The sequence below is a fragment of the Rhea pennata genome, chromosome 2 (assembly GCF_028389875.1).
Source record: "Rhea pennata isolate bPtePen1 chromosome 2, bPtePen1.pri, whole genome shotgun sequence".
In the NCBI taxonomy this organism is placed as follows: Eukaryota; Metazoa; Chordata; class Aves; order Rheiformes; family Rheidae; genus Rhea; species Rhea pennata.
This window is the reverse complement of record NC_084664.1, coordinates 75,233,965-75,261,176: the sequence shown is the minus strand read 5'-3', so window position 1 is coordinate 75,261,176 and position 27,212 is coordinate 75,233,965. Positions and strand designations below refer to the sequence as shown.

The following is a 27,212-nucleotide window of genomic DNA, read 5'->3' as shown; positions in this document are numbered from 1 at the left end:
TATTTAAAGATTGCTAAGATATATGACTCACTTTCAATAAATAAAAACAAAATAAAATAAAGCAGAGGAACAATGACAGGCAGAGGAACCCCAATAACTTAATCCAAGCTAATGGAGCACTGACTAGGCTGCTCATGGGGCTGTCACAGGAGGACAAACACCCCATTGCCTCACCAGGCCAGCCAGCAGCAGAACGCTCCCCAAATCACCTTACAGACTGAGTAGGGGCATTACTGTTTACAGTATGGGACATGCAGGAGAGGAACAATTTGGGATTATGCAAGACTTTAGTAAGGATGTTAAAGGCAAAGACTAAAGAGAGAGAGTATGGCAGGCTTGGGGAGCAAGATGTTGGAGAAGTCTAGGCCAGATATCTGCAGACACCATGGGGTCCGAGTGTTGGCTGCTGAAGAAACCAGAAGGTCCAAACCAGGTACTGGAGAGATGTGTGGGGTATGCATGTGTCCATGTATAAAACAAGTAGGGAAGATCAAAAGTCAGTTACTGTATGGACTGAATGTCTAAGGCCATCTGCTAGGGGGATCCATACTGTATAGTTATGTATACATTTTCCACTACCAGGCTTTCATCTTGATGTTAAAGAGAACAAGATCAGGCCCTTTGTGCTGTTCATATTTGTGTGAGTTCCACTTTCTGCCTGTGCTTAGCTGTGCATATATGTATACAGGTTTTGCATGCACATGTGCCTATAGGGAGCACATGCTCAACCCTGCTACTTCCTGAACCTGGGAACACAGAGCTGTGGCAGCCTCAATTCTACCAGGCTACCAGATTTGGCAGCTCTTAACACAGATGCCCTGATCACTCAGTAAGCAGCTTTTTGGGAGTGCTCAGAATACTAGTTTATCTCTATTTGCTTAATTACTTTCAAGAACTGAAAACAGGGCAAAATATTGTCATGTGTCAGTTGGTAAATTGCTCTGCTGCAAACTTCTACCTTTGAGAACGATAGGGCAATTGAGGTGAATTTTTTCAACTCTGATGCAAAACAAGTTCTGAGAAACAAATTAATTAAAGACTTCTCCAATTACATTTGTTTGAATATCTTAACATAACATGCCAACCAAGGTGAACATGGAATGAAAGAGTATGCCACTGTTATATACAAAATACATATATGTATATATCTTATATCTCTTATTTAAATGAAAAAAGATGTATCAAATTTGACACTTAAGAAAACTCTTCAGTTTTCTTCTCAAAAGAAAATTCTACAGTTAATTGACTAGCTACAAAAATGCTACAGAGTTGAAACAAAAGGTCTTATGCAAATACCAGGGAAGAAAATTTATTTACAAGTGTAGTTTTGCATCTCGGATGCAAAACTGAACCATAATTTCTTGTGCTATTTTAAGTTTTATATTTGTTAAGCTTACACAAATTTAGAATATGCTTGATAACCTTTCAAGACCACACTTTGACACAACAGGATGCCTGATTGAGAGTTTAACCACTGTACACTTACACTCCTTTCACCTGCACAGAAGTCATTATTCAAATACAAAATGCTACATACCTTGTTTGTGATACCAAATTCATAGACAACTTCTTTCTCTTCATCTGTCATTACTGGAACCTTTGAGATATTGCCCACATATACATGACTTCGAATAACAGGTAACAAGTCAAAACAGGATTCAGCAATTTTCTTCAGTGCTACTGTAACTATCTGGCAATCAGTATCAATAATCTTCTTTACTGGTAAAGACATTTCTGAAACGGAGCTGTGTGCTGAATCACTGGTTTCACAGCTCTTGATATGCAAAGGCCCCTGCACTTCAGACATTTTATTTTCAGTAGTTCTGACAGCAGCAATGTCACTGGGCTCCAGCTTTGCTGGTTCACTGTCCAACCTCAGCCTCTTTGCACTTCTTGGCATAGATACCGGCATTAATGTCCTTTTCCCAAGGTGATCTAATGAGCTGGAAAACAACTGCTGATTTTGCATGTCTTTGTGCTCCTTTTTGCTACTATCAGATTTCAAATTGCCTCCAGTTTTAACAAAAGCAGTCGATGTAGATGCAATTGCTTTGAATCCACCGATTTGACTCACAGGTCCTGGCAAATTTTGGCCATCTGAAAGGGCACTTCGGTTAAGTTGAATATTGCCTTTCAAAATGTTTAGTGTTCTTGCCCTTGCAGATAGCTCTGGATACATAGTGTCCAGTATTTTCACAGAGTTCTCCTGAGCAAAAACTGGAGCAGCACTATCGGCTGCAAACAGAGGAAATCTTCCTGGGACAGGAAGTGCATGCTTTGGAATGGAAGTACAAAATTTCAAAGGTGAAGAGAGAATTCTTCTACCTACTGCCATTTCTGAAGGAGATGGAGGGGAAAACAAAAGGGCAGATTTGGTCGTTGGAGTATCTGTCAATGGAGACATGAGAGGAGGAACAGGAGTTTCACGCAGTGGGGATATCAGGTCATCAAGAGGAGAAAGCAGGGAGGATTGACCAGATGAAGTCATTACTGGGGATGCAGAATATGGAGCTTTTGGAGGAGTAGCAAGTAAAGGCAGTAGCAAAGGGGGCAGAGGAGGACCCATCTCCTGCCTGATTTTATTTATAGTCTCGGATGAGCATTTTGTTGGCACAGATGTATCAGCACTTTCAAGAACTGGTTGAGTCGGTTTAACTTTGAGGGTTTTTTTTCTTCCTTTACCTCGAAACAGCCTCTTCGATAGCCTGCCATGTGTTACTTGGACAGCTGTCTCAGTTGAAACACTCAAGACTTCAGATGGTTCTTGCACTTTGCTCTTCAATTTATTGCTCTTTTTGAGAGCACCATCCACACAAGATCCTAACTCCAACATGCATGGCTTTTTAAACATTGCTTTTTGCAACTCAGAAGGCTGGCTGGCTGCCTGAGAATTACATACTGCATCAGACAGGGTTGGATTTGGAGGAGGCTTGACTGAGAAGTTTTCTCCACCACTATTCAGAAAGTCCTTCCGAGGACAAGAGGTACAACTGCAACAATGAGAAGGCTGAAAACCACCTAGCATAACATCAGTGTTGTTATCTCTCAAGTTGCAAATAGCAAGAGTTTGATTACGACTATATTCTTCAAACACTGATACCCCTATATCAACACTACGCAATAGACTTTGCTCCACATTAGACTGAATTTTTCCAGAATCATTTACTTCTAAGAAATTGCTAAGTGCTAACATTCTTGTATTTAATTTACTGTTTTTTACAGTCAGTCTGTATGTTTCCGAGAATGTCGCTAACATCTGGCATAGTGGTAACCTATTTTTTGGCGCACTCTGCATTGCAAGGCTTTCTTTTGAAGTTCCAGCTTTTATCAGACTTTCCTTACTGCTATGAACCCACTCAGCAGTATTAGAATCTCCTCTACATTCACAGGCACCCTCAGTATTTTCAGAGGTCCCTAATAAAAGCCCTCTTTTCACAGATGAGGTGTCTTTAGGATAACCCTCCCCAAACAAACATGACAATTCACTTACAGTACTTGAAGAGGTGTTACTTTCACAGTGCACATCCATATCTGCTACAATATCTGCTTTTAAACCACTAACTATCATAGTGTTTCCTGGGTGCGCTGCTGAATGAAATTCACATACTTGGTGGTAATCAGCATCAGCAACTGTACCACTTTCCACAGCATCCACCATAGTTGTCCTGGAAGCTCTTAGTTCCTCTCTGAACAATGGAACACAGTCAGACCATTTCACATACCTGACTTTTTGTACAGTACAGTCTTCCTCTTCAGATTCATTGCTCTGCTCTGGGATTTCAAAAGCACTTTCAGACCTTTTACTATCACTTTTCTCAGGTGTCTCAACACTCTCCAATTCTTTGCTTTTTTCCTCAGCTGTTAGTTCATCAGTTCTAGACTGATCTGTACTAGTTTCCCACATAAAAGTCTTGCATCCTAATTCTTCACAAAAAAGCTTTTGGAAACAGAAATTATCAGAGGAATTTGCATCCAGGATCTGTGTTTCTACTGATGGTTGAGGTTCTTCTTCTACTGGCTGTTCCTTCTCATTTGGAATTTCCAGTTCATTTTCATGTGTGTATTCACACCCAGGGCAGTCCAGTTCTTTGCATGTTTTCTCTTTTTCAGTAGGTAAGATCCCAGAACCCTCTTCCAAGCTTGCCAAAGAACAGTTAAACACACCACACATAACATCTTTTTTATTTCCCCTGTTTTCCCATATATGGGCAGAAGCAGCATTTTCCATGAAATCAGTTTCAAATCTGCCAGCTTTCTGAAGACCGAAATCTAGATCAGCATGCACTGTGGATTCCATGTCAATTTTCATTTGAACAGGAGGATCTGTTTCTTCTGTACTTATACAGCCTGTCTCCAAGACCTCTTGAGTAGACAAAGCCAATTCACCGTCACAATCTTTTTCTGAAGTAGCCTGGCATATGATCTCTGAGATGTTATTTCTCTTATTCACAACATTCTCTTCACAGTTAAGTGAACTGAGACAGTTCTCAGTCACCACTTCTCTGCTTTGCTTATTTAATTCCCCTTTTATTTCACTACATTTAAAATCTTCAGTTACTGAGAACTGATTTACACATTTTGCAAACTGTGCATAAGAAGTTAGTTTTCTTTCTGCTATGACAGACTGGATGGTATCCACTTTCTCTGTTTCTAATGGTATACTACTTTTCCCACCAAAACCTTCTGGTTTAACTTGGAATTTAGTCTCCTGAGGCTCAATCATTTTTAAGTTCTGAGTTTTGGACAATCCACATTCTAATGTGCTACACAAATTTTCAGCTTGTTTCATTTCACCATTTCTTTCTGTAAAATCTAACACAGGTGAAACACACTTGGCTACACTATTTTCTGCATCAGTAATGCATGCTGCCTTTGGTAGGGCCAGTGTACTTTTGAAGTCTGACTTTTTTTGCAATAAATTATAATCATTTTCTTCCTGCTGTAGTTTAACTTTTACAGATTCCCCCTCCTTTATATCTAATAACACTCCTTTTTCTGTTCTCTGGAGTAATTCTGATGATTCAATTATTTCTGGAACATTTTCTTTCTTCAGTTTCAAGGCTTGTTCAATGGTCTCAGGTTTGGTAGTATTCACCTCTTGAATTTTGAGCTGTTCATCATCTTTTGAAATGGGTGAACAAGGAATTCTGTCCACACCTACATTTTTGTCTGCATCATCTACATAAAATGAATTTCTGATTCCTTCAGCAGCTGATAAAAATAAGTAATGTCTAGAGACATTAGAAGTCTCCAGTTTGCACTCTTCATCCACTTGATATTTTTCTATATGCACACATTGTTTCTTCAGTATCTCTTCACTGTCATGTTTTACTTCAGAGCACTGAAAGAGAGCAGAGATCTCAGTAGCGCCAGTGTCTACGTCAATCTCCATACTTCTTTTCTTCCCATCACACTGTATTATGAGGTCCTCAGCATGCTCTCCTACACAGAATTCAGAATTACTGCAATTAGACTGTATCCTTTCAGAGAGCTTCCTCTCATTATTTGCTTCTGTACAGAGTCCTTTTCTCTGTATTGCAGCTGTTACTTCCTCTCCAATTAACATTTGTTCTATGTTTTCTTCTGTATCACTTGCCATATTATTTGATTTGGTTACATCTTTGAATTCATTTTCAACTACTTCATTCCCTGTCAACACATTAGATTTCTCCTCAGAATCTTCATTCTGAAGCATAAAGATGCCTTGTTCAGGTGGCAGGTGAACAACATTTTCAGCAAAAGATACTGCACTGGGAGTCTCTCTCTCTCCTGATAAACCATCCCCTGCTTTTATTAATTCACCATGGTTTTCAAGCTTACCCTCATAATCAACAGCTCCAACTAAGACTACATTATTCTCTTTTTGCTCTACCTCACTACATTTTTCCATCAAATTCTGAGGCTGGAAATAGGGTAATATGCAATCAGTTGAAGAGGTTTCATATTCAGTGGGCATGTCCTCAATATCTCCTCTCTCTTCCTGAATAGCTTCTAATTTACGTGCTATTACTTCAGTTATTTCTCTCTTCTCAGTTTCCATCATACTCTCAGAATTTTCCTTCAAAAGCTCTTTGTTAGCTTCCATGTTCATAATTAAAATAGCCGCCTCAGGTTGCTTTGTTACAGCATCTCTCTCCTCCTTGCTTATCGTCTTTGGACCAGTATGTTCAATCCTTCCACTGTTTCTCAGGTTACCTGAGATTCCTGCATCAAGACCACACAGAGACTCTTCACTCAGGCTGAACACATTATAACAACTCTGAGGCTGAACTCTGCCTTCTTCTAAAATACCCTCCACAGCAGAAACACTGTGATCAACTTCTTCATCGCTGGAATCCGTGACCTCTCCAAACAATATATCCTTCAATTAAAAATAAGAAGTTAATTTTCCTGAAGTACCATATCAATTCTAAGACCCATATTTCTCTAACCAAATACACTGGCAGCCCTGACACACAGTGATTTTGATTTAGTAAGGCTGATCAGTAGAAATAGATCCCTCTCCATCACTGCTTCTTATAGCAAATGGAAAGCACCTTTGTGAAACAGAAAGGTTTGAAACTTCTTTGCCTACCAACTTATATTCTAATACATATATATATATATATATATATATATATATATATATATATATAAAAACTTGAGTAGTTTTCCCTAAGTTTGGTACAAGAGCCATGCTTATGCCTTTTCCCTGTCCCCACACAATCAGAATTTTAAGTCTATAGCACTGGGAAAAGAAGTTCAGAAAACTATGTTTTGCACCTTTCCACAAGCAGTATACTACAGATATCAGAAAAATGTATACATTTAGATCTAAACACAGAAATTCCCTTTCTGGTGCACAAGAGTAAATAACACCTATTCTCAACAACTCTCCTCCCATTAAGAGAAAAACAAGTGTCCCAAATTGTTATTTTTACAGTAGTTGTTAAGATCGAGTTACTGCCAATTCAGACACATCCTGATACTCACCTGTGTAGCTAGTGGTGAAAGCTGCATTGGAGAAAGCAGAGCAGGGAGAGGTCTGGCCCAATTTAATATATCCATCACATTTCCACCTGGGCTATTTTGCTCCTGATCAGAAAAGTCAGAACTGCCGTGTGTCCCTTCAGTCTGAACTATCACATTTACAGTTCTGTCCTCACAAAAAGCACTGTCATTAGTACAACCTTGCAGATCTTCTTCAGTAGTCCTGTTTCCAAGATGGTCATCTCCAGAAGACTCCGTACCCACTGAAAGTTTCAGGTCTGTTACAGAATTTTGCTTTTCAACATTTTCTAGCACAGAATGCCAAGGTAGCACTTTGTCAGACTTCCTCATCTTTTGGTGGGTTTGTACAGTTTCTAGGAAACAAAAATATTGTTAAGAAATTAACGTGTTTTCCCTCATTTTCTTAATATTTCAAAGTAATAAAACTGCATTACTACTTTTCACAACTAATGGTTCCATAGGCTGTAATAAGCACCTGACATCCTCTTCAGAAATATTTTCCACTCAGAGATCACAAATATTTCTTTTTCCACACAAAAGATATATGAATCTTTTCATAGGTGGCCCAAGGACCACCTTCTGACTTGGACCACCAAGACCATTCTTCACAACTCTTCTAGCCAGGAAGAGCCATACTGGGTCACGCCAGAGGTTTATACAGCTCAATGTTTAGTTTCCGGTTTTAGCCTGGTAACCGACACTTAGTAAAAGCAAAGACATGCAGAGACATTCCCCATTCACTCTAATTCCCAGCTTAAAGCAATCTGAGGCTTTGAGCCAGCAGCTGCACTTCTATCTTTAAATCATAACATGCAGGCCAAACACAATTATACTCTGCCTTAAAGACAACAATACACCTAGTTTTATGATTTAATACATACAAGCTTTTAAACTGTTCAATCTTTAAAGTTCAGTCTTTAAATTTCACTCTCCATCTTATTCATAAGAGATTCTCTATGTGTGTTAAGAAAAGCGAAATCTTAAAAAAAGCTTTTTCAGAAGTTAAAAAAATAGTTGTGCACAAAAGATAGAAGTTTGAACCACTTGGAGAAAGATGGATACTGAAAGGTTTACAACTCTTCCAAAGCAATGATAACTAGATCTGTTTTATACAGTCATTAAATAGTATTAAGAAAACATGTCCAAATGTTGTGGGAAATTCTGAAATTTGAATTCTGTGATTTTGGAAAGAAAAAAAAATCCTTCTAATAAAAGAACTATCAGTTACTCCCATAGAAATCAACAATCCCCAATGTGCCACATGAATCGAGAACCTAACCTGTAGTATTTGCAATTTTTGTAAGACTACTTTGTGCATGATCCTGTTCATAGTGCACAGAAACACCACTGGACACAGTTTCAGCAGTATCTAAGGAAGTTATCAAACTTGTTCTTTGCATGCCCATGTACCATTCTAAGATCTAAACAACAGCAAATGCGCAAAACTGTTTTGAACAGACAATGTATTATTTAATTGGCAGAACTGACGTATGAGGAGTAGGAGAGGCATTTTTCTTCATTGCTGCTGCTGTGGCTGTTTCTCCTCTGCTTCAACCTGCAAAGACATGCCTGAAACAGCCCTTCAGTGGGAAATTAGATTCAAAAATATTAATTTCATTTCAGATATGAAAATGCTCCCTCAGAGATCTGTCTCCCAATGGCCTTATAGGAATATTCTGTATATGTTGGCTCCCAATAAAGGTTTAGGTAGGAAAAATTCATCAAAAAATCACATTTGAAATCCATGTCAGTCACTTCATGCAGCAGCTATATCACAAATGCTACAAAGGACACTAGAAAGAGGGAGAGACTGTTCAGACAAAAGACCTTACCACTTAATTTTCCCATAGAGTAAGCTCTGACAATCTCCTTTGATTAGAGCAACATCTTAGAAGTTTTAAGATCATACTTTATTGAATTCTTTCCCTAGAGTTACACAGAGCTTCCAGGAGGTTTTACATCTCTTGTCATAAGAAACCTAGATTCCCTTTACTAGTTAGGTCCCCCATGGGACCATCTAAGGGAAAAAGAGATCCTTCACAACTAGGAGCAAAGACGAAGATTAGAAGCAGAAGTAAGAAGATAGTTTTTTTCAAGATTTTAGGAGATTCCTCTTATGCCTTTTTTTGACGACCAGTTCTAAAACCCAGAACTTCCTCCACATTGAAGAGGGCAGATACACAGTTTCACATTTTGCTTCTAGAAGAACTTCAGGTAGAGAAGTTTACTTTGAACAGTGAACAAAATAATAGCACTGAGTTATCAGGCACCATCCATCCTATCCTCTCAAGAACTTTGGTCATGTGGCTATATGGAGCCCTAGAATATGCAAGCATCACAGCTATGAGGAAGAAAAGACCGTTTTACTACTTTATTTGCATTCAGTTCTAAAGTTCAGAACTTAAATACATATCACGCACTGAGAAGTTTCCCCAAATAAATGGATGAAAGATCCATTATCACTTCAGAACAACTGAAGAGATTCTCCACTATTCTCTATCCCCCTCCCTATCCAGGCCCTGATGAATTTACCTGAATTTTTCAGGGATTAGATGTTTTTATCATGGTCACCCCTTTATCTGTAGACAGAGCTGTAACAGAAATCTCTGAAGGTTTAAGTTTATTCAGGATATAATAAGCATCCCTACAGAAACTAGACAACTCTCTGGCTCCTTAGAGATTCCAATTACCTACACTTGAGGCCAAGGAAAAGCCCTTCTGATACTGAATCAACTTCATCTAAAGTATCCCCTCAAAGATCATATTCCAAAGATAAAATTTATTATTTCCAGAGAATCCTGCTCTTCTTCCAGTATGTCACTTATCAAAATGATTTAAGTTCCATTTTCAAATCTACAATCAGAAATCTAGTCTATACATTTTCAATCTCTTATTACCACCTTCCCCCACTCCTGCGAGATGGCTAGGATCATTCTAAATCTGAAACACCACCCTAAGCTATTCCACATAACTATGGAATAGTTATGTCCTTGATGAAGGACAAAGAACAAAGAGCAGAGATTAAGTAATCCAATTCTAAAATCAGTTGTTCTGGAACTAAACAAACTGATTTTACAACTCAGATCTCTGTTTCTGATCATCCCCATTGCAGGGCAACTCACCACTACAAAAAAATATATCCTCTTCTCTCGCCACCCAACCAAAAAAAAAAAAAGAGAGAGAAACAAAGAAAAAAAGGCAACTTTCTGCAACAAGTCTTCAAAACAAAGACACTAGCTTCAAACTGCTTTTTTTCTTCTCAAGGATAAGGACCAGTTTTCAGATTAACATCTTGGATATTTTATCGCAATAGTAATTCATTCTGCCATATAGATCTCTGGTTCATTACAATCAGCACAGTGTAAAATGCCTGGCAGTGGCAATTGTCCACTTTTCAAGGACAAACATCCAACAATATTTCTCAAGAGGAAAAACTCTTCCACAGAAAGTTTCTCATATCCTATCGATATCCCTTTTTCCAATTAGGTCACTTACACTAGTTCTTTAGAGTTACAGGTAATATTCTAGATTCTAACACACCAAAGCTGCACATCCCATCACACAATACAAATAATCAGGGATTATTACCTATAAATCCTCCACCTGAAGCCAATTGTACAAGGCTATACTATCTAAAAAGACGTTTCTTGAAAGATCTTTGCACTGTCTTCATGAAAGAAATTAGAAACTGTCTTCAATTGTTCTGAAGTGATAATGGATCTTTCATCCATTTATTTGGGGAAACTTCTCAGTGCGTGATATGTATTTAAGTTCTGAACTTTAGAACTGAATGCAAATAAAGTAGTAAAACGGTCTTTTCTTCCTCATAGCTGTGATGCTTGCATATTCTAGGGCTCCATATAGCCACATGACCAAAGTTCTTGAGAGGATAGGATGGATGGTGCCTGATAACTTAGTAAATCACTAACATCATACTGACTTTCACCCCACGTTCATCCAACATACAGATTAAGTCCTTATGGATTCAGTCTTAGCTTTCTATTTTACAGGTAACACCACTGCATAGAAGCCTTATGCCTCCTTTTTGATTAGCACAGACACTAAGGTACCTCCACCATGTGCTCTTCTCCAACCCTGCTCTGAACATCTATACATGGTTTCTCCCTCTAGATCCCCAAATCAGTAGGAAGATCAGATGAGTATAGTTCTGTACTAGGCCAGTTTGGCTCAGAGGTTTCTTGCATATACCACATGGAGAGGCCCAGCTTCTCCCAGATTGCCAGATCTGGTCTTCCCATTTTCTATCACCTTCTCTCCCCATAAGCATGCATACGGGCAATGCATCTTGAAGAATTCCAATTACCAAAAACTCTCCAGTGCCGTCTTATATAAGATTCTTCAAACGTTTCTCTGTAAGTCTATTGACACTGTAAATGACTATGCCCAAATTACATGGGAAACAGGTTTCCAAATTCTAAGAAAACAGCCATGTATTATTAACTTGGCTTAATGACAAGTCCACTCAACTTTATTACTGGCAGATTTGGAATAACACTACCAAAAACAAGTCAAAATATTTTTAAAACATATTTGGCAAAGTCTCATTGCCCTAGGAGGCTTTCACAACGACACACTGCTTGGTAAAAGCATGAATGTAAAGCTTGCTGAATCTTAGATTTCATATCTGAAAATATTCTTCAAGAAAGCCATTCAAAGTGGTCTCAATCCTGGTGGAACAGCGAAAGCACTAAGTATTATGTAAGTTCTGTAAGACTTAATATCTTGCAGCACACTTGAGTGCACTTAAAAAAAAAAATCCAAAGAGATCTATTTCTGAAAGACTAGATATAGGTAGGCAGAAGAACTGAGATCATTCTCAAAAAACGATGCTTCAACAATACCACCAGTAAGTCGATTTGCTCCTGAGGATGAAACTGTCACCATCTTGTACAAGAACTTAAGACAAACTGCTAACTCTAATTAAATATTTTTTTCTCCTAGAAGACTCCATCTATAACCATTAGCATTTCGTTCTCATGAACCCTGCTCACCAACATAATAGTCGCTTTCAAGAGCCAGAGCAACCAGATGGCTGTCCTGGGCTTAAAGGAGGGGGGGAGGCAATTAAAAGTATTATGTACTTCTCCAATATCCAGCCATCCCAACAGAGGTAAGGGAGGGACTGACTAGAATGGATTGACGGACTGTTATGGACAATTGCTTCCTTCTGTGAAAGCACTATAGTCTCCACCTGAGGCAAGCAGGGAAAACAGGACAGATTCGTTCTGAAATCTAAAGCTCCCTTTGTGGCAGAAAGGGATGACACTGGAACCAGACACTCCTAAAGTCATCCATATGACAAGAACAAGCACAGAAATCTCTGAAGAGTTTGACCTTTGGTCAAGGAATCAAATTCTGAATCTAAGGGGACAACTGCCTAGCTCAGCTCTGGAGCTGCAGACATGAGGCTGCAGATCTGCTGATCGGAGGCTAACAGAGGTAAATAAAAGTGATAAACAGGCTTACAGATTTGTTCTTATATTTTGGCACCTATAAAGTGGATTCTACTATAATACAACCTAGCACTAGATTCACTAGAATCTATACTGGTAGCAAATTTTTGGACTTAACAAGGCAAAGGAATGGCATAGCTCATCTTCAAAGCTCTCAAAATATGGTACTTCTCCCAGGCAGTATCTGTACAGCCTAAATCACAGAAAACCAAAATAGTAGAGAAAATAAAAGAAGAACAAAAGATTAATTAGCACACACTGGGAGAGACAGCTACAGAAATGCTACTGCAGTTTCACAGCACTTGCTGCTTTTGAGGGCAGATCTGTCCTGTGAAGCTGAAGCAGTTTGTTTGGTGTCAGTATGTGCATGGATAACTACTGACAGATCTTTTGGAATTAGACAGAATATCACATTATAAAATTAAAGCAATGATCAAACTACACATTATGTTTCTCTGTCACACACACATGAAGTTTAACCCACCACTACATTTTAATATTCATGCAGGTATTCATGAAGAAAATAGTGGTAACATGTTCTTACACTTTACAAAGCAACTATTTTACCACATGTTCATTTCAGACTAAAAGAGAGCTTCTACCCCATAGTTCACATTATATACACTGTGAAGTTTAAAATTATGCCTTAATTATTAAAAGAGAGGTAGAAGGGCACTTTCAGTTTTTTTTTTTTAATCATCATTCCTAAGAATTTGATATCACTGCAACAGTATATTATAACCAGCTTATGTTTGAAGATCGTTCCAAATTACAATTTCAACAGCCAAGTAGGTTGCAGTTATTTTCAGATAGTCTAGTATCTAATATACTTGATCAAGCATTCACCAAGGAAGGCATTTAAGATTGTCCAAAAAAGTGTTATGCTAACCGTATTCAATCTAATGATTTATCCACTTGCACATTAGTATGTTTACATCCACTGGAACCTACCTCGTGTAACAAAGTGTCTTCTTTTTTCAGGCCGTGCCTTATCCTGACCAAAGGCTGAAGAAAAAAGTTGGCAGTATTTATTTTTGATCAGAAAAACTGGACAATATCAAGAGAATTTCAAAATTTTGCACGTCATCTCACCCAAGATGTAATCATTTTCCCAATTCTCTCTTTTTCCCGTTGTACCGTCAATGCACATCCAGAGCTCTTTCAATAAGAGTCTTATTTTTTCTGTTAAAAGAAATATTTTTATAAATTGAAGAAATCCTCAACTACACAGACAGCTAAAAATTTATGATTTTGTTCTCAGTCAGAACACAGACAGGACTGCAAACTAGAAATCACTGATTACAAACATTAAGACAAGTTGCCATTTTAGCCTGACAGGAAGAGATATTAGATGACATAAATGGAATGGATTCTGTACTGGACATACCTATACAGCAAACTGAAGGAACAGCTGCAGAATGCTTTAGTTTTTCCTTATAGTGAGAGTGGCAAAAAAGTTGCAGCAGCCATGAGAGTAACAGCCATGCAAAAGTAGATTTCAAGATAACATTAATGTAATTAAACAGCATCCGTAAGAATTCAGCTGATGCCAAGGCAAATGGAATCTTTTATGAAGACAGCATTTATATCACTTTACTTCTCTATGCCCACAGAATAGTAACTTGTCTTAGTCTTATCAACGATTAACAGGACATATAAGTGTATCTGAACTGAGTATCAGGCTACAGCATTAGTAGATATTGTCTGGACTTCTAACAGTGTCATTGCTGAAGGATACCAAACACTCTCGTTCCTGAAGCAGAATGGGAGAGGTGGGCATCAAAAACCCAACAGCATCACAAGGACCTCACTTACTTATGCCAAGATTCAAGTTCAACAATCAGCAGCTCAAACAGTTCGTAACCAAGAATACTGGTTTGTGGTAATTCTGCAAGCCAAAGACCACAAAAAATGGATGCTATCTATGAGCAGATATATTTTTTTTTAAAAAAAGCTTGCACTTAAGAAGAAAATATATCAATTTCTGCATGATGGCTATCAATAATGCTCAGATTAGAGCTCAGATCTTAACTTTCTTCTTTCAACAAAACCAAATTAAAGGATGAAAGTAGGTTCCATTTTAGTACAATCTAAAGGTGGCAAAAATGCACCAAGACACAGGACCAGTGAGTGACAAGGTTTCTTTTTCAGAAGAGATCAGTTTTGGGTGACAAAATTCATACATACATATTGTAAAGTGCAAAGTAGAAAAGGGAAGTTTTTGTTTTGTCAAAAAAATGCTTTCAAATTTTCTAGCTAGTTGAAAAAGTAATATTCAAAAGCATTTCCAGTATTTTAAAAGAGAATACAAAAATGCAAAAAAATATGGACAGTTGCTTAAATTTTGGCCTCTACATGTCCTCAGCAGTTTAGATGAAGTTAAAGAATTTGTTCAGTTATGTAGTTGGGCTCAGATAATTTGTAGCAGACATTTCAAGTTGGTAAAAGAAAATTCAGTAGGATAAAAACCACTGTTTCTACTGGATTTCCATACCATTCAGACAAAAAGACTTTGTAACAGTAAACATTCCTATGTGAGGCTATCTTGTGTCCTTCACTTTACATGTTTCCTTATGATCTCAGTGCACTTCAAAGATGAAGACAATGGTATGGTTTATATTTTTCTCAGTGGTTGCATTCTGTTTTATAATTGTAAATCAATCTGCCTTTCACACGCATAAGGCAGACCATAGTCATTGCAATGACTCAAGCATCTTCCTTACTGCAAAACTGAGTACAGTCATTTAATACATCAGTGGCTACGTTCCTTAACCCATGCAACATATTTGCATCAACTACATCTGCTCTTACAGTAATTTTGTCATCATCCTCCGTTTCCACAAATGTAACTCTAAGCACTCCAAAAATGCAATCTCAAGTAACAAAAACTAATTTCCAGAAAAGTGACAAACTCATAATGGTTTACATTGCAGAGAAAAAGGTCTTCTAGAAATCATACCTTTGTCTATATCTGTTGTAAGATCTTCACCAGAACTCTGAGTCTCTGCATGTCTAACTACTGAAAAAAATGGAGGAGAGGAGAAAAAGTGTTCAAACTGAACATCACCATGCATAAATCTGAAGGTAAAACAAAGTCGAACACTTACTCTTTCTGCCCTTCTCCTTACAAACACCATCCAGCTTTCCCTGTTAAAATTAAATAATATTAAGCTTTCATAAAAAAAACATTTTGTAGAGCATCTACGTTTAATTATCATGAGACTAAATCAACATTTCAAATGGCAAGCTCCATTTTAAGAAACAGAATATTTTCCAAATTTATTATGATATTTGTTCACTCAACATCCCCCAAAACAAAATTTCACTATTTCAGCACCTACTTTATTAATTTCCTTTTTTTCCAGAAATTCTGGAAAAACCTCATCTGCAAACAGAAAAGTCTTACTTGTGCCTTCTTTAGCTCCTTTTCAAGCCCCTTCTTTTCAGTTTTCAGCTGTCTGAAATCTTGCGTATGCTTTGTTGCAGCCTCTTCAAGAGAAAGAACCAAAGTTCAAGTTAGAAACTACAGAGGGGACTAATAATTTAAATAATATGGGTCATTGGTTTGCAAATTAAATTACCAGGAAAAAAAAAAAAGTAAATAGCATGAAAAACAAATCCATTTATATTTTTGACTTATTAAGACTTCAAGCTTTATGCACAACTCATCCACATAAGTATGTTTTCTTTCACTGCATATCTGGTGTTCTAAGCTACTACAGTACATGCTTTACTTTTCTCTCTCACTCACACATGAGAATGAAGAGTGGGTCACACTGTAGCATACATAGTTCAGTAGCATACACTGTAGCACATAGTACAGCAGCGCTAGATTAAAAGGGGCTAAAAAGTAAGAGGGAAGTGGAATGTTTTCCATATGCCCCAGAGGGCCTACGAACCAAAGGTGAAATTGTTTTACATAGCTCTGCAGATAAAAAAAAGAAACACCACAACCAACTGCATTAGCTGAATAAAGATAGCATTCAAAACTTAAAAGAGAACAGTACCATCTCTCTCAAAGCCTAACAGGCCATGGAAGGGGGCAACTGGGTGGAATTAAAAGAACATATGCAAGACATGGCAGGTAACTGGGAACTGAATGCAAGGCTCCTGGGGAAATTCACAATACAGAAGCTCAAGACAGCTTCTGAGAGGTCAGTTTGCTGACTTATGTGCACAGGGCAAAGAAAAGACAGAGGAAACTTGTCTGCTGCATCAGGTCAGAGAAGAGAGGAAATAGTATCAACAGAAAGAGTAATGGAAAAGAAGCTCAGATGGTAGGCTAAAAAGTAATCACAGAAAAATTTTAGGACTGACATGCTAAAACATAGGTTATAGGATATTTACTGAATACAGAGATAGGTTAGTCTCTCAAACTTGACTTAAGGGAAACTAACTTGCAGTATTTTCTCCTAGTTCTGCCAGAATTTATAAATTTGGATGTAAGAGGCTATAAAAATCTTGCTGCTACGTACTGGAACTATAAAATTCTCATCAAAATAAACACCCTGTATTTTACAGTATAGTTTTAGGGGGTTCTAAAATTAAAATACAAGTCACTAAGTTCATTGTGGCCAGTCAACAGCAATTCATTGTTCTAATGTCTGTGGAAATACTTTAAATTGTGGTAAGCACAGCTGTACCCAAGTGTGCCATGCAGGAAAATGCTCACCTTGCCAACTTGAGTACAGCAAGGTAAGTATCAGAACACTTTATGCACATCTTCTACTAGCAAGAAAGGAGGAAAAAAAAACAGTGCCATGAGGCAAGTGCTTTATCTTTACTTAACAGGGAAAAAAATCCTTGAATCTTTAAATAAATTAGGAAACATATGTCAGCATACTACACATTTAGAGATGAATACAGACATGGTTAGAAGAATCCTGTCAGGATGGTTAGGATGTTGGAGCACTTGCCCTGTGAGGTGAGGCTGGAAGAATTGGACTGGAGTAGCTTGAGAAGAGCTCTCCTCCCTTAAAAGAGACCTGATAGCTGCCTTTCAACAGCTGACAGGAGGCAGTCAAGAAGACAGAGCCAGGCTCTGTGGTGGGAGGGTGAGAGACAATGAGTAAAAACTGAAATGACAGGTTCTACCTGGCTATAAGGGAAATCTTTTTCCACCTTAAGGACAGGCAAGCAGTAGACCAAGTTGCCCAGAGAGCTGGGAAGCCTCCATCTTTGGATGTTTTCAAGACCCAACTGGGTAAAGCCTTGAGTCACCGTGCCTGATCTCATAATTGACCCTGCTTCTAGGTGAAAGTCAGACTAGATGACCTCCTGAGGACCCTTACAATTTGATTTACACTAGAAGCCCCAAACACAATATTTTGAAGAAGGGCTGATATAATTCAGACACTGCACAACGTATGGTAGTGGCTTGCCTTGCTCCCAGGAGACTCAGAGTTCCCAACTAAAATTAGACAAATTTTTTTCACAACTACTTCCTTGGATAACAAAAGAACCAAGAGATGGACTAAGACAACAGTACTTTTAATATAGTGCAGAGAGTTACCTTCCAGTTTCTTCACTTTTGCTTCCAGTCTCTTTCTCCTGTTCAAAAAGACAACATTAATGCGTCATTGTTCATATAAAGTTATGTCATACAAAAAAACACCAGTAAACCAGTCCAACAATTTCAGAGTAAATAGGTCCTGATTCTGTGAAGCATTACGTAATGCCAATGCAGCCCTGAAGTTGAAAACTTAACTCAGAAGCATGCTGCTGACATTCTCACATCATCATCAGTATCTGCTACAGATGCAGAGTTTGCTCTTCAATTAAGAAATTCAGACCATAATCTGCATACGTGAATACCTTCAGTCACCTTACTTGCTGTGACAAGTACATCCTGTGAAAATTGTCTTCTGTTTTTTAATGTGTCTACAAAGAAATGCAGAAAGGCTAGCCTCACTCCTTAAAAATAATTAAGTCTTGTTTATAGTCTTTAAGATTAAAGCAATAAGATAATCAGGAATAGCATTCAGGATCACTTATTCCCACTAGCCTCTAGTTTGGAATATACAAGTGTTTACTATGGATTAAAAAAATTATGCAAACTAAACAAAAAAATTGACTTTGACATTTCCCATACCTCCTTACCTGCACAACATGTACACTGAAGAAAAAACAGACACTTCTGGTATTTTTCTCTATTAAACCCCAATATCCCAGAAAGCAGTCTTTAAACTTTTGTGCTAGGTAGAGGACTCTAGCCAGACAAATAAAAGCAAGCAGAAGCTAGAGATGCTCACTGATCACTTTCATTAAGAGGAACACATTTCATCCATTCCCCACATTACAGCTTGTACGTTGAACTGAGATTTACATCCTAAGCCCTTTTGGATTTGGAAATTTTTATTGTCCCTTCAGACATGCACCAGAGTGTGTCTGAAGGAATTTTGTTTCTTTCTTTTAAAAAAATAACAGGTAGTCAATCTGTTATGTTTCCCCCTACAAATATCTTCTGACCAAAGCACAAAAGCACTACACTTATAAATAGCAAAGAACTTGAATAACTATGGGTAACAACTAAAATGCCTCCATTTATCATTGCAATATTTGCAAAACAGAGTTACTTTCACAGGCTGGCAAATTTCATCCACCTATGCAATTACATTAAGAAAGAGGCAAAATAGGAAGACATTACACTTAATTATTTGAAAAAGTAAGGCTTACAGACGATACATTTGGACACAAATCATGCTATGCAGCTCACTTTCCAAAGCAGCAAATTGAAGAACATACCTAAATTTTCTCACATACCCTTAGCTATGATTATCTATGAGTATTTAGATTGAGCAAACAAGCACCTATATGATCTTCCAGATGTATATAGGACTTCAGCTGATAGGGAGCTGAGTTAGGAGAAGTTGCATTCAGAAGCAGAATTAATACAGTGCTATAATCTAATCAAGCGATAAAAAGCACTGTTCGTATTTTTCCCTCCAACTTTTAAATATTACAAATCACAAACAACTATGTCGTATTTACTTCATCCTTACAGAGGACATGACTTTTTAATTAAAATAAACAAACTTAATTCTGAAATAATCTTAAGTTTTGAGTACTCCACTCCTACAGAGGAGTTTTGAAAGATTTCACATCTAAAATCTTAACAGTGGACATGCTAGAGGATTTTTGTCAAGTATTACACTCCTTGTAAGCTCAGAGAGGTCAGGCAATTGGCAAAATCAACTAGACAATGCCCAGAGCCAATCTAACTCTAAAGCGGGCTCTGAGAGGCAGAGTGGATCAAATGGACTTCACAGGTCCTTCTATAATTTGATAACTGTAAATTAATATTCAGTTTATGAACTCACTAGAATTCTGCTTCTGAAGAGACTCAACTCTCAAATTGCTGAACATGTGCGACCCACTGCTTAAGATGGCTTCAACAAAGGTATGTGAACTAGCTGTACCATAAGAAGGCCAAAGTTAAAATAATGATGAGTGTACAAGGAAAGAGGGAAGTAATCACTAGTGGAGTCCCACTGGGATTTGTACTGGAACACATCAGAACTAAAAGCTGACTACAAAATAAATAAATAGAGAGAGAAAGGTCTTAGAATTCTCAGCAACTAGATAGCAAATGTTAGCATTGATAAATGCAGAGAGGAAAACAACCACAAATATAAACTCACAGCACCTGACTGTACATTAGAAGGTTCTACTTGGAGATTTTAAATACTTTTCCACAAAACACTAAGAAGTCACGATTCCCTGTCACAGGTGATTTAGAGGCTAGGAATACAACAAAGTTAAAAAGCAATTAGACAAAAATCATTAAGAGTCGATTAAGAGTTATAAAATAACAAAGCATTTCCTACAGCTAAGGAAGCCAAATGGTTACTGGAAGAACACACTGTGGGAATTATTAAAGCACAATTTGACAACACTCTGAACAATGGCAGCAAAAATGGCTTCTGCATTCTTGATGCCAAATCCCTCCTGCTCATTTTCAAACATGATGGGCATGATGCGCAACCCAGCACCTGCTCAACTGCTTCTTTAAAAATATTTTTTTTTAACTGAAGGCTTTTAATGCAGATCAAATTGGCAGTATCACTTACATATCAATCTCAAAGACTTAGCAGCACAACTGGAAAGGAGAGCAATAACTAAAAGCCAGGAATAAAAGCCAGTAACTAAAAACCAGTAAACGGAGAAACTGCAGCTTCTTCTCCAACCTCAACCTGTTCTTAAAACCCTTCATTAAACACTCTCCAACAGACACTGCAAGACAGGATACTAGTTAATCTAATACAGTCTTTCAGAAAGCTTGTTACAAAATGCAAGACAATTCTCCCACAAATTCCATGCTCTAAAAAATCTCACAAGCATAAAAGTTTCAGCAAAATGGAAACTAGCAAGATACAGGAACAAGTTCTGTAAGATAATTCAGGGAAAGAAAAAAGGTGATAAAAATAAAAAAGTTATCACTCACACAGCATCACTTTTTACTATTTCTTCTTTAATCCTAACATACTCCAGTTGACTCTCTTGATAGATCTTGAGAGAACTCTACAAAGAAAGAAAACATAGTTAAAACATATCCTTACAGAAGACAGAAAATAGATGGCAGACAGTTTACCTTGTCCTAATGGAAACAACTGGATAGTCAAAAGATACAGTTGAGAAAATAAGCGAGTTAAAAAATCAGATTATATTTGCTCTTTAAAGGTATAAGTTCTGATGATAATAACTACAAATCTCCTGGAGTCTGTGCCTCCATTGCTTATTTGGACAGGAACTCAAAGCTGTAGTCAAGAGCACAACTAGTATACACAACTATACATACAATCCTGCTTTTTCTGAACAGGTGCCATAAGGATCTCCACTACAAATGCTTGCTGAGAGAAGATGGTTTAAAGATAAAACACAATGCTAACATAGAAGAGAATTCAGGCACAGTGACAGGACAAATGTTAATTCTCTATCTTACAGGGAGATTAAAAAAATTACAAGAGTGAGAGGTTGGGGTATTTTCTTCCCTTGCTATAAGTAACGGTGACTTTCTACTGAATACCTGCATTTGGGGGATTTGAAGTGGTAAAAGCTTGTCTTCTATAGAAGACAATCTCAGCTAAGAGGTGGAGAAATTGGGGATAAACTCAAGGAGCTAAAAACAAAAGAATGCATTCAAAATGGTAACAGAAGCAGAATACTATTCTGGAAAGACCCCTTTGCCCCTTTTTATTAGAATATGTTACAGAAAATTCAACAACCTAATAACATTGGAATGGAAACCTAAAGGAGTTTGAAAATACACTTCTCCTTCCTGCCTAAATAACAGAAAATAATTTTTAAAAAAGGATCACAAGTCACAGAAACTACAAATGGCTGAACTTTTTTCCTTTCTAGATCTCACTATCATTTAATTAACTTGACCTAAAATCAGAGCTGCCTGTTCTAAAGAGCTGGAAATAATAACCAGGTTCATTAAGATGAGAATTAAGTACACATAGTTCAACAGAAAAAGTGCAAGTTATTTAAATTTTAAGAGCACACCTTTTTCTCTTCTAACTCTGCTTTCAAAGAACCCAACTCTTCCTGACACTTTTCCAGAGGCAGGATTTTCTGTAGCATCTGTTCCACTTGGCAACGAAGTGCAGAGATCTCTCTGAAATTGGAAATACAATTAAAAACAAAAACAAAACAAAACCATGGGTGTTTTAAAGCCTAAATTCAGCATTCTGATTCTTCAGGCTGAGCATTTTCCTTTCCCTGATGGGAAAAAAAGCTCTGCCAGATATCCAAAGGTTTTTATTATGTGGGTGATCTGATTTTTCCAAATAATCTTTTATACACGAGAAAATAAAGATCAGACTTAAAAACATCAAATGGAGCATAATTTGGATGCAGGCAGGCTGCACATGTCACACAGTAGTACCTCTAGCTGCCCACATTGAGATGCCATGAATAAGTGTGCCCACATAAGTAGTGCTGTGAAATGAGAGCAGAGCCCAACTGCGGGAATTTTCAGCAGGCAGGATAGAGCCTTTAAAGATGTTATGCTGCCTCTTACTGTGTACTCTGGTAGAGTAAGGCACTCTGCCACAAACTCTAAGTCAAAATGCATCACAAAAACAGGGCTGCCACAAGCACCTTTACATTTGTAAAGCACCAAAAACATGAGCTCCACATCTCCATTCAGTCACTTTATATTCTTAAGCAACAAATGCCAGGAAAAGATATTAATACAGGTACTGCAGAAGAAGGTTAGACAAGCTGACTCTGCCCCTCTCTGGGCTGCCCCCCTTCCCCCATTTATTTTCTCATAAAGGATACCTTTGCAAATTGTGGCCTAAAAATGCCTGAAGAAAAGGATCAGATGAAAAGCTTAACATAGATCCAGGGTACCTGCTATTACAGTGACAGGCTCCTAAAACTGTCTAAGACACAGAAAATACAGTAGATTTAAGTAAACAATTTGGTTTAAACAGGATTGTATTCTTTCTTACCTTTCAGCAAACTGAAGCTGTAATCTCTTGTTAAGGTAGAAAGGTACTGGTAAACCAGCTTACCATATTTTCCTTAAATTTATTTGAATCCAATCCCCACTTGCAAATAAATACAAAATCATGAATTCCCTCCAACAGACAAAATATATTAGAGAATCATTTAAATATGTTTGAGGTGAATAAGTATAGGGTCTAAAATAACATTAGAGCTTCTTCCGAAGCAAGACAAAACTTGGATCATTCTCAACAATACAGCTTTAAAATAGTCCATATTAAGTCATGTTAGACATAGCCAGATCTTACATGCATTAAACTTAATTCCAAAGCCCTATTTTCTGTAAACTCTTTACAAGGTCTATTCAGTCTGCTCATTACTACAGATAGGCATCCTCTCTTAACTGAAATAAAAAAAAATAGCTCAAGTCTTTTTATAGAGTTAGTGTATCAAAATTCCACATACAAACACTAACAGGAAAAAAAATAAAGGATATCAGTGCATTTCTGTTGATACTCTGTCAGCAAACGACTGTAAGAAAAAAATAAAGACATTATTCACAAAATCCAACTATACTATTCATTTTCTTAGCTGATTTGGTCAGTTATATCTTTAAGATACCTTTCCTTCTGCTTTACAGATAAATGCAGAAGACAGATTGGTCTGCAATTGCTGATGCAACTCAATATTGCAAAATGATTATTTTTGGTTCAGTAAACCACTCTAGCCTCAAATTAGACCTTTTCAAAATAAGATTTAAAAAAATCTAGCAATTACATGAATTTGTAGCCGTTAACCATTTGTAGCCTTTTTAAGCAAACTATTCAGGTAAAGAGTGTACACACCCATGCACACACCCATATCATCACCACAGTATATCCAAGTTCCCAATGTTTCCTAGGAATGGCTAGACATTCCTTGGAATGTTTTCTTAGGAAAGGCTATACATTATTGGAAGAAAAATGGTTTAAAAATAAACACACACACAACCACTGTGAGAAAGCTATTAAACACTATTCTCCTAGGAGCCATAACAAGAGTATAGCATTTATTCTTATGTAAGTTGTAGAGTGAGACAATGGACAACACCAAGGAAGGTGCTCTCCTCTGCTCAAATTTTGTTTTTGAAGAACACAGAAAAGAAAGGACAAGAAAGAAGGATCATGACAGCTACTGTAATACAAGAAGGACTGCATTACTTTCTCGTTTAAGACTTTAACTGCTACAAAAAGAGAAGGGCTGAGCTACAAGTCTCTAGAGAAGAGGCAATTCCCATAGGAAATACATGCATTGGCAGGGACAAGCGGGCACAAAGTTTGAAGGCATCAGAAGGAATCATCCATCCATGCATCCATGTGGATCCACGCATCCACAGAGCAAAGGAACTTGCAGGAAAAGGGTCTGATGCATTAGACAGTGAAGGCTCTTTCAAAGCCCTTCTGGAAATTGGAATACAGTACTAGAATTCAGACTAGCAAAAGCTAGACTGACATGTATCTGGGAAAGAGTACATGAGAAATAAACCATTACAATTGGGTTGTAATTACAGTTGACATCAGGCCACAGTATGGAGGTAAACAAATAAACATTTCTCCACATAACCATATATTGATGGTGATTGAGAAAAGGAAGAACAAGCTATTACAGAAAAGAAAGCAAATTATCAGGAGCATTAAAAAAAAAATGCTGTTCTGATCATCACTCAGCCTCATTTTGCATATTCTGATATTTAACATCAGCAGCATTTCATATATTAATGCTAAGACTATGTTTTCTTAAAAAGGTTTGTATATTCCTGTGGTCAACTTTTAGTTCTCATACTACATTCTTCATGAGAAATGAAACCAAGTCTCTTCAAAGAACGCATTCTGCTATTTACATAAGGAAATGATACAGCTATACAAAACATCTTCATTTTTACTACCGTTACACAAAGACATTTTAGGGCATAAATAAACAAGCCTTACAGTCTAGATTTAGGAACTATTCCTGAAGAAGTTATATTATTTTGAAGAAGTGTTTTGCCTTTTTTTTTTTTTTTTGCATTAATGAATAGCTACTTTCCATAGAATCACATTTGCTATATTTCTTTTAAAAAAATGAAGATTAATCAACTCATGCAATTGTACTTACTCTCCATCAATCATTTTTTGCTTCAGCGCAATTAATGCAGCTACATATTCATTTAAACTCTGTAAGGAAGAGTCTGAAGTTGGTAAAGAAGTTCCACCCCAGAAACAGTAGCATATGCAATAAATACTCCCTGAACTACATATTCATACATAGAACAGAGCAGTCATTAACTGCTCGTGTTCTACATAATGCAATAATCTGCCTTTTTTCTAACTTGATCTTTCAGTGAAAGAGTTACTAATTGATTAAAAACAGATTCATATTTACATGTATATACAAATGCCTGTATAGAGTGCAGGCTCCACAAGAAAGCTTGTATACTTAGATGAGGCTTTACTACAAGAGCTTTTAAAACTTTGCCTTTGCAACAAAATATACACTAAGTATTTTCCCATAACCTTCTCCTTCAGAATCACATTAAGCCTTTGTAGAATATTTCCAATAAACAGTCCTTATTTGTTGATTTCCCCACTTCATAATTCAAAATCATTCTAGGCATATCTGACGACCTTCCTCTCATACAAAAGGGAACTCAAATTACCCATACTGTTACACCGTCAAACCACAAGCGCTTCCAAGGGCACTGAAGGAGCTGCATTTCCCCGGGAACGTACATGCCCCCCACCACTGTGAAGCAAACTCAAAAGGATACATCTACGGCACATGACAGAGCGGAAGGAGTTCACTAGCAGATCCCTCCAGCCACGCTGCAGAGCCTGGGCTGCGGGGAGACAAACTACTCTTCTGCCGGGCACGCACAGTCTTTCGCTCCGTTAAAGCTCGCCGCGGCCGCTCGCGTCGCAGACCCGCTTGCCGCACTCGCTACCCGATCTCCCGCGGCGCCCAGCTCCGCCTGCCCGTCAACGCCCCGCGGTCGCGCCCGTCAGCAACAACCCCCCAGAAGCTCCGGCGCCCGGGCAACGCCCGCTGCTACCTGCTGCAGAACCCCGCAGTTGGCGCAGGTCGCCGCGGCGGCAGCCGTCCCCGCCGGCGGCAGCGGCGTCTCTCCAGGCATCATAGTCGCCGCCGCGCCCGGCCTCAACCTGGCCGCCGCCACACACCCGGCCCCGACAGCGGGGCAGGGACGGGGCGGGGGCTCGGCCCAGGCGTCGCGCATCGCGCCACCGACTCTGTGAGGACCCAGCTCGCCACCGCCCTCCCCCCGAGGGTGGCTCCGACTGTGCCTGACGAGCGATGGAGGAGAAGGCACCCGAATGCGTCCTCCGCCGCGGCCAGTGCTGAAAGCGCTCTGTGAACACCGCCTCGTCACAGGATAAAAAGCAGCTTCCCTTGCATGTGCATCCACCCACTGCGAGCAACATTTTTCCCTGATACGGGCACTTCCTTCGGTTGCCACCCCGGCCCGAATGCGGCGAGCGGCGATCGCGGGGGCACGTGATCCCACGGATTTTCCCGCCTCTCGCGAGAAGCCGGGCAGGACCCCGGGGAGCGGTGCTTGCCGGGAACTGGAGTCCGGGGGCACATCCGCAGCCTGGGCGCTGGCCGGGCTGCAGCGTTGGCGACCTCGGCGCGTACGCAGCGGACAGCAGGACGGTGCCGCCTTTCCTTCGTACCGCGTTGACAGTGGACGTGGCCAAAATTCGCTGCTGTTATTCTCTTACATTTACAGAGTCAGCTCTTGTAAGAGATTTTTAAGGCATGATTTAGCACCGCTGCGGTCGCAGCATGCTTAGGTTGTATAATTAGCAGCGTAAACTGTGCTTTTGTTTCTTACAACGGGAGAAGGAGCCAGACCCTCACATACCAACAGAAGCTCTGTGAAAACGCCGCCCCGTTGTCATTCACAACACAAACTGTCACGTCTTGTGGCATGTGTCACCCTCAGCTTGCCATCAGCAACTGAGGCAATACTGATGACGGGTGCAACCAGAGGCTCTGCAGAGGAAACAGACACCTGAACATCTACACAGGAACCAGTGCAACAACACCAAACCTGCCCTGTGGCAGTCTCAGCTGTGTAGCAGAAAGGCCTAGTATGATAAAAATGAGAAAAATTTTGTATTAGTCCAGCACTACATTTCCTTTCCATGTACTCACCAGAAAGCTTTTGCATAAATGAAGGGTTAAAGGCCTGGATAATGAAAACTGTTTAGGATGTCATTGGCTTTAGTGTTTGAAACATCATAGCACAAACAGGTG

The 27,212-nt window shown here is 38.6% G+C and overlaps 1 protein-coding gene across 2 annotated transcripts in view; it reads right to left on the bottom strand.

Moving 5' to 3' along the window:
* ICE1 (interactor of little elongation complex ELL subunit 1) overlaps positions 1 to 26,124 on the bottom strand; it is a 36,721-nt gene extending 10,597 nt beyond the window's left edge. The window contains exons 1-15 of one of the 2 annotated variants that reach the window (XM_062569784.1): positions 25,987 to 26,124; positions 25,053 to 25,111; positions 23,416 to 23,450; positions 22,925 to 22,943; positions 21,972 to 22,083; positions 20,908 to 20,984; positions 17,977 to 18,014; positions 15,871 to 15,953; positions 15,572 to 15,611; positions 15,424 to 15,483; positions 13,557 to 13,646; positions 13,416 to 13,469; positions 6,973 to 7,343; positions 3,723 to 6,361; positions 1,538 to 2,990 (exon numbers count right to left, since the gene is read on the bottom strand). In XM_062569784.1, coding sequence (XP_062425768.1) covers positions 1,538 to 2,990; positions 3,723 to 6,361; positions 6,973 to 7,343; positions 13,416 to 13,469; positions 13,557 to 13,646; positions 15,424 to 15,483; positions 15,572 to 15,611; positions 15,871 to 15,953; positions 17,977 to 18,014; positions 20,908 to 20,984; positions 21,972 to 22,083; positions 22,925 to 22,943; positions 23,416 to 23,450; positions 25,053 to 25,111; positions 25,987 to 26,070 — 5,214 coding nt within the window. In that variant the 5' untranslated portion in view covers positions 26,071 to 26,124. Of the gene's footprint in view, positions 1 to 1,537; positions 6,362 to 6,972; positions 7,344 to 13,415; positions 13,470 to 13,556; positions 13,647 to 15,423; positions 15,484 to 15,571; positions 15,612 to 15,870; positions 15,954 to 17,976; positions 18,015 to 20,907; positions 20,985 to 21,971; positions 22,084 to 22,924; positions 22,944 to 23,415; positions 23,451 to 25,052; positions 25,112 to 25,986 lie in introns of both variants that reach the window. The other variant, XM_062569783.1, reaches the window with a different exon arrangement.
* Between the last annotated feature and the right edge of the window lie 1,088 nt (positions 26,125 to 27,212).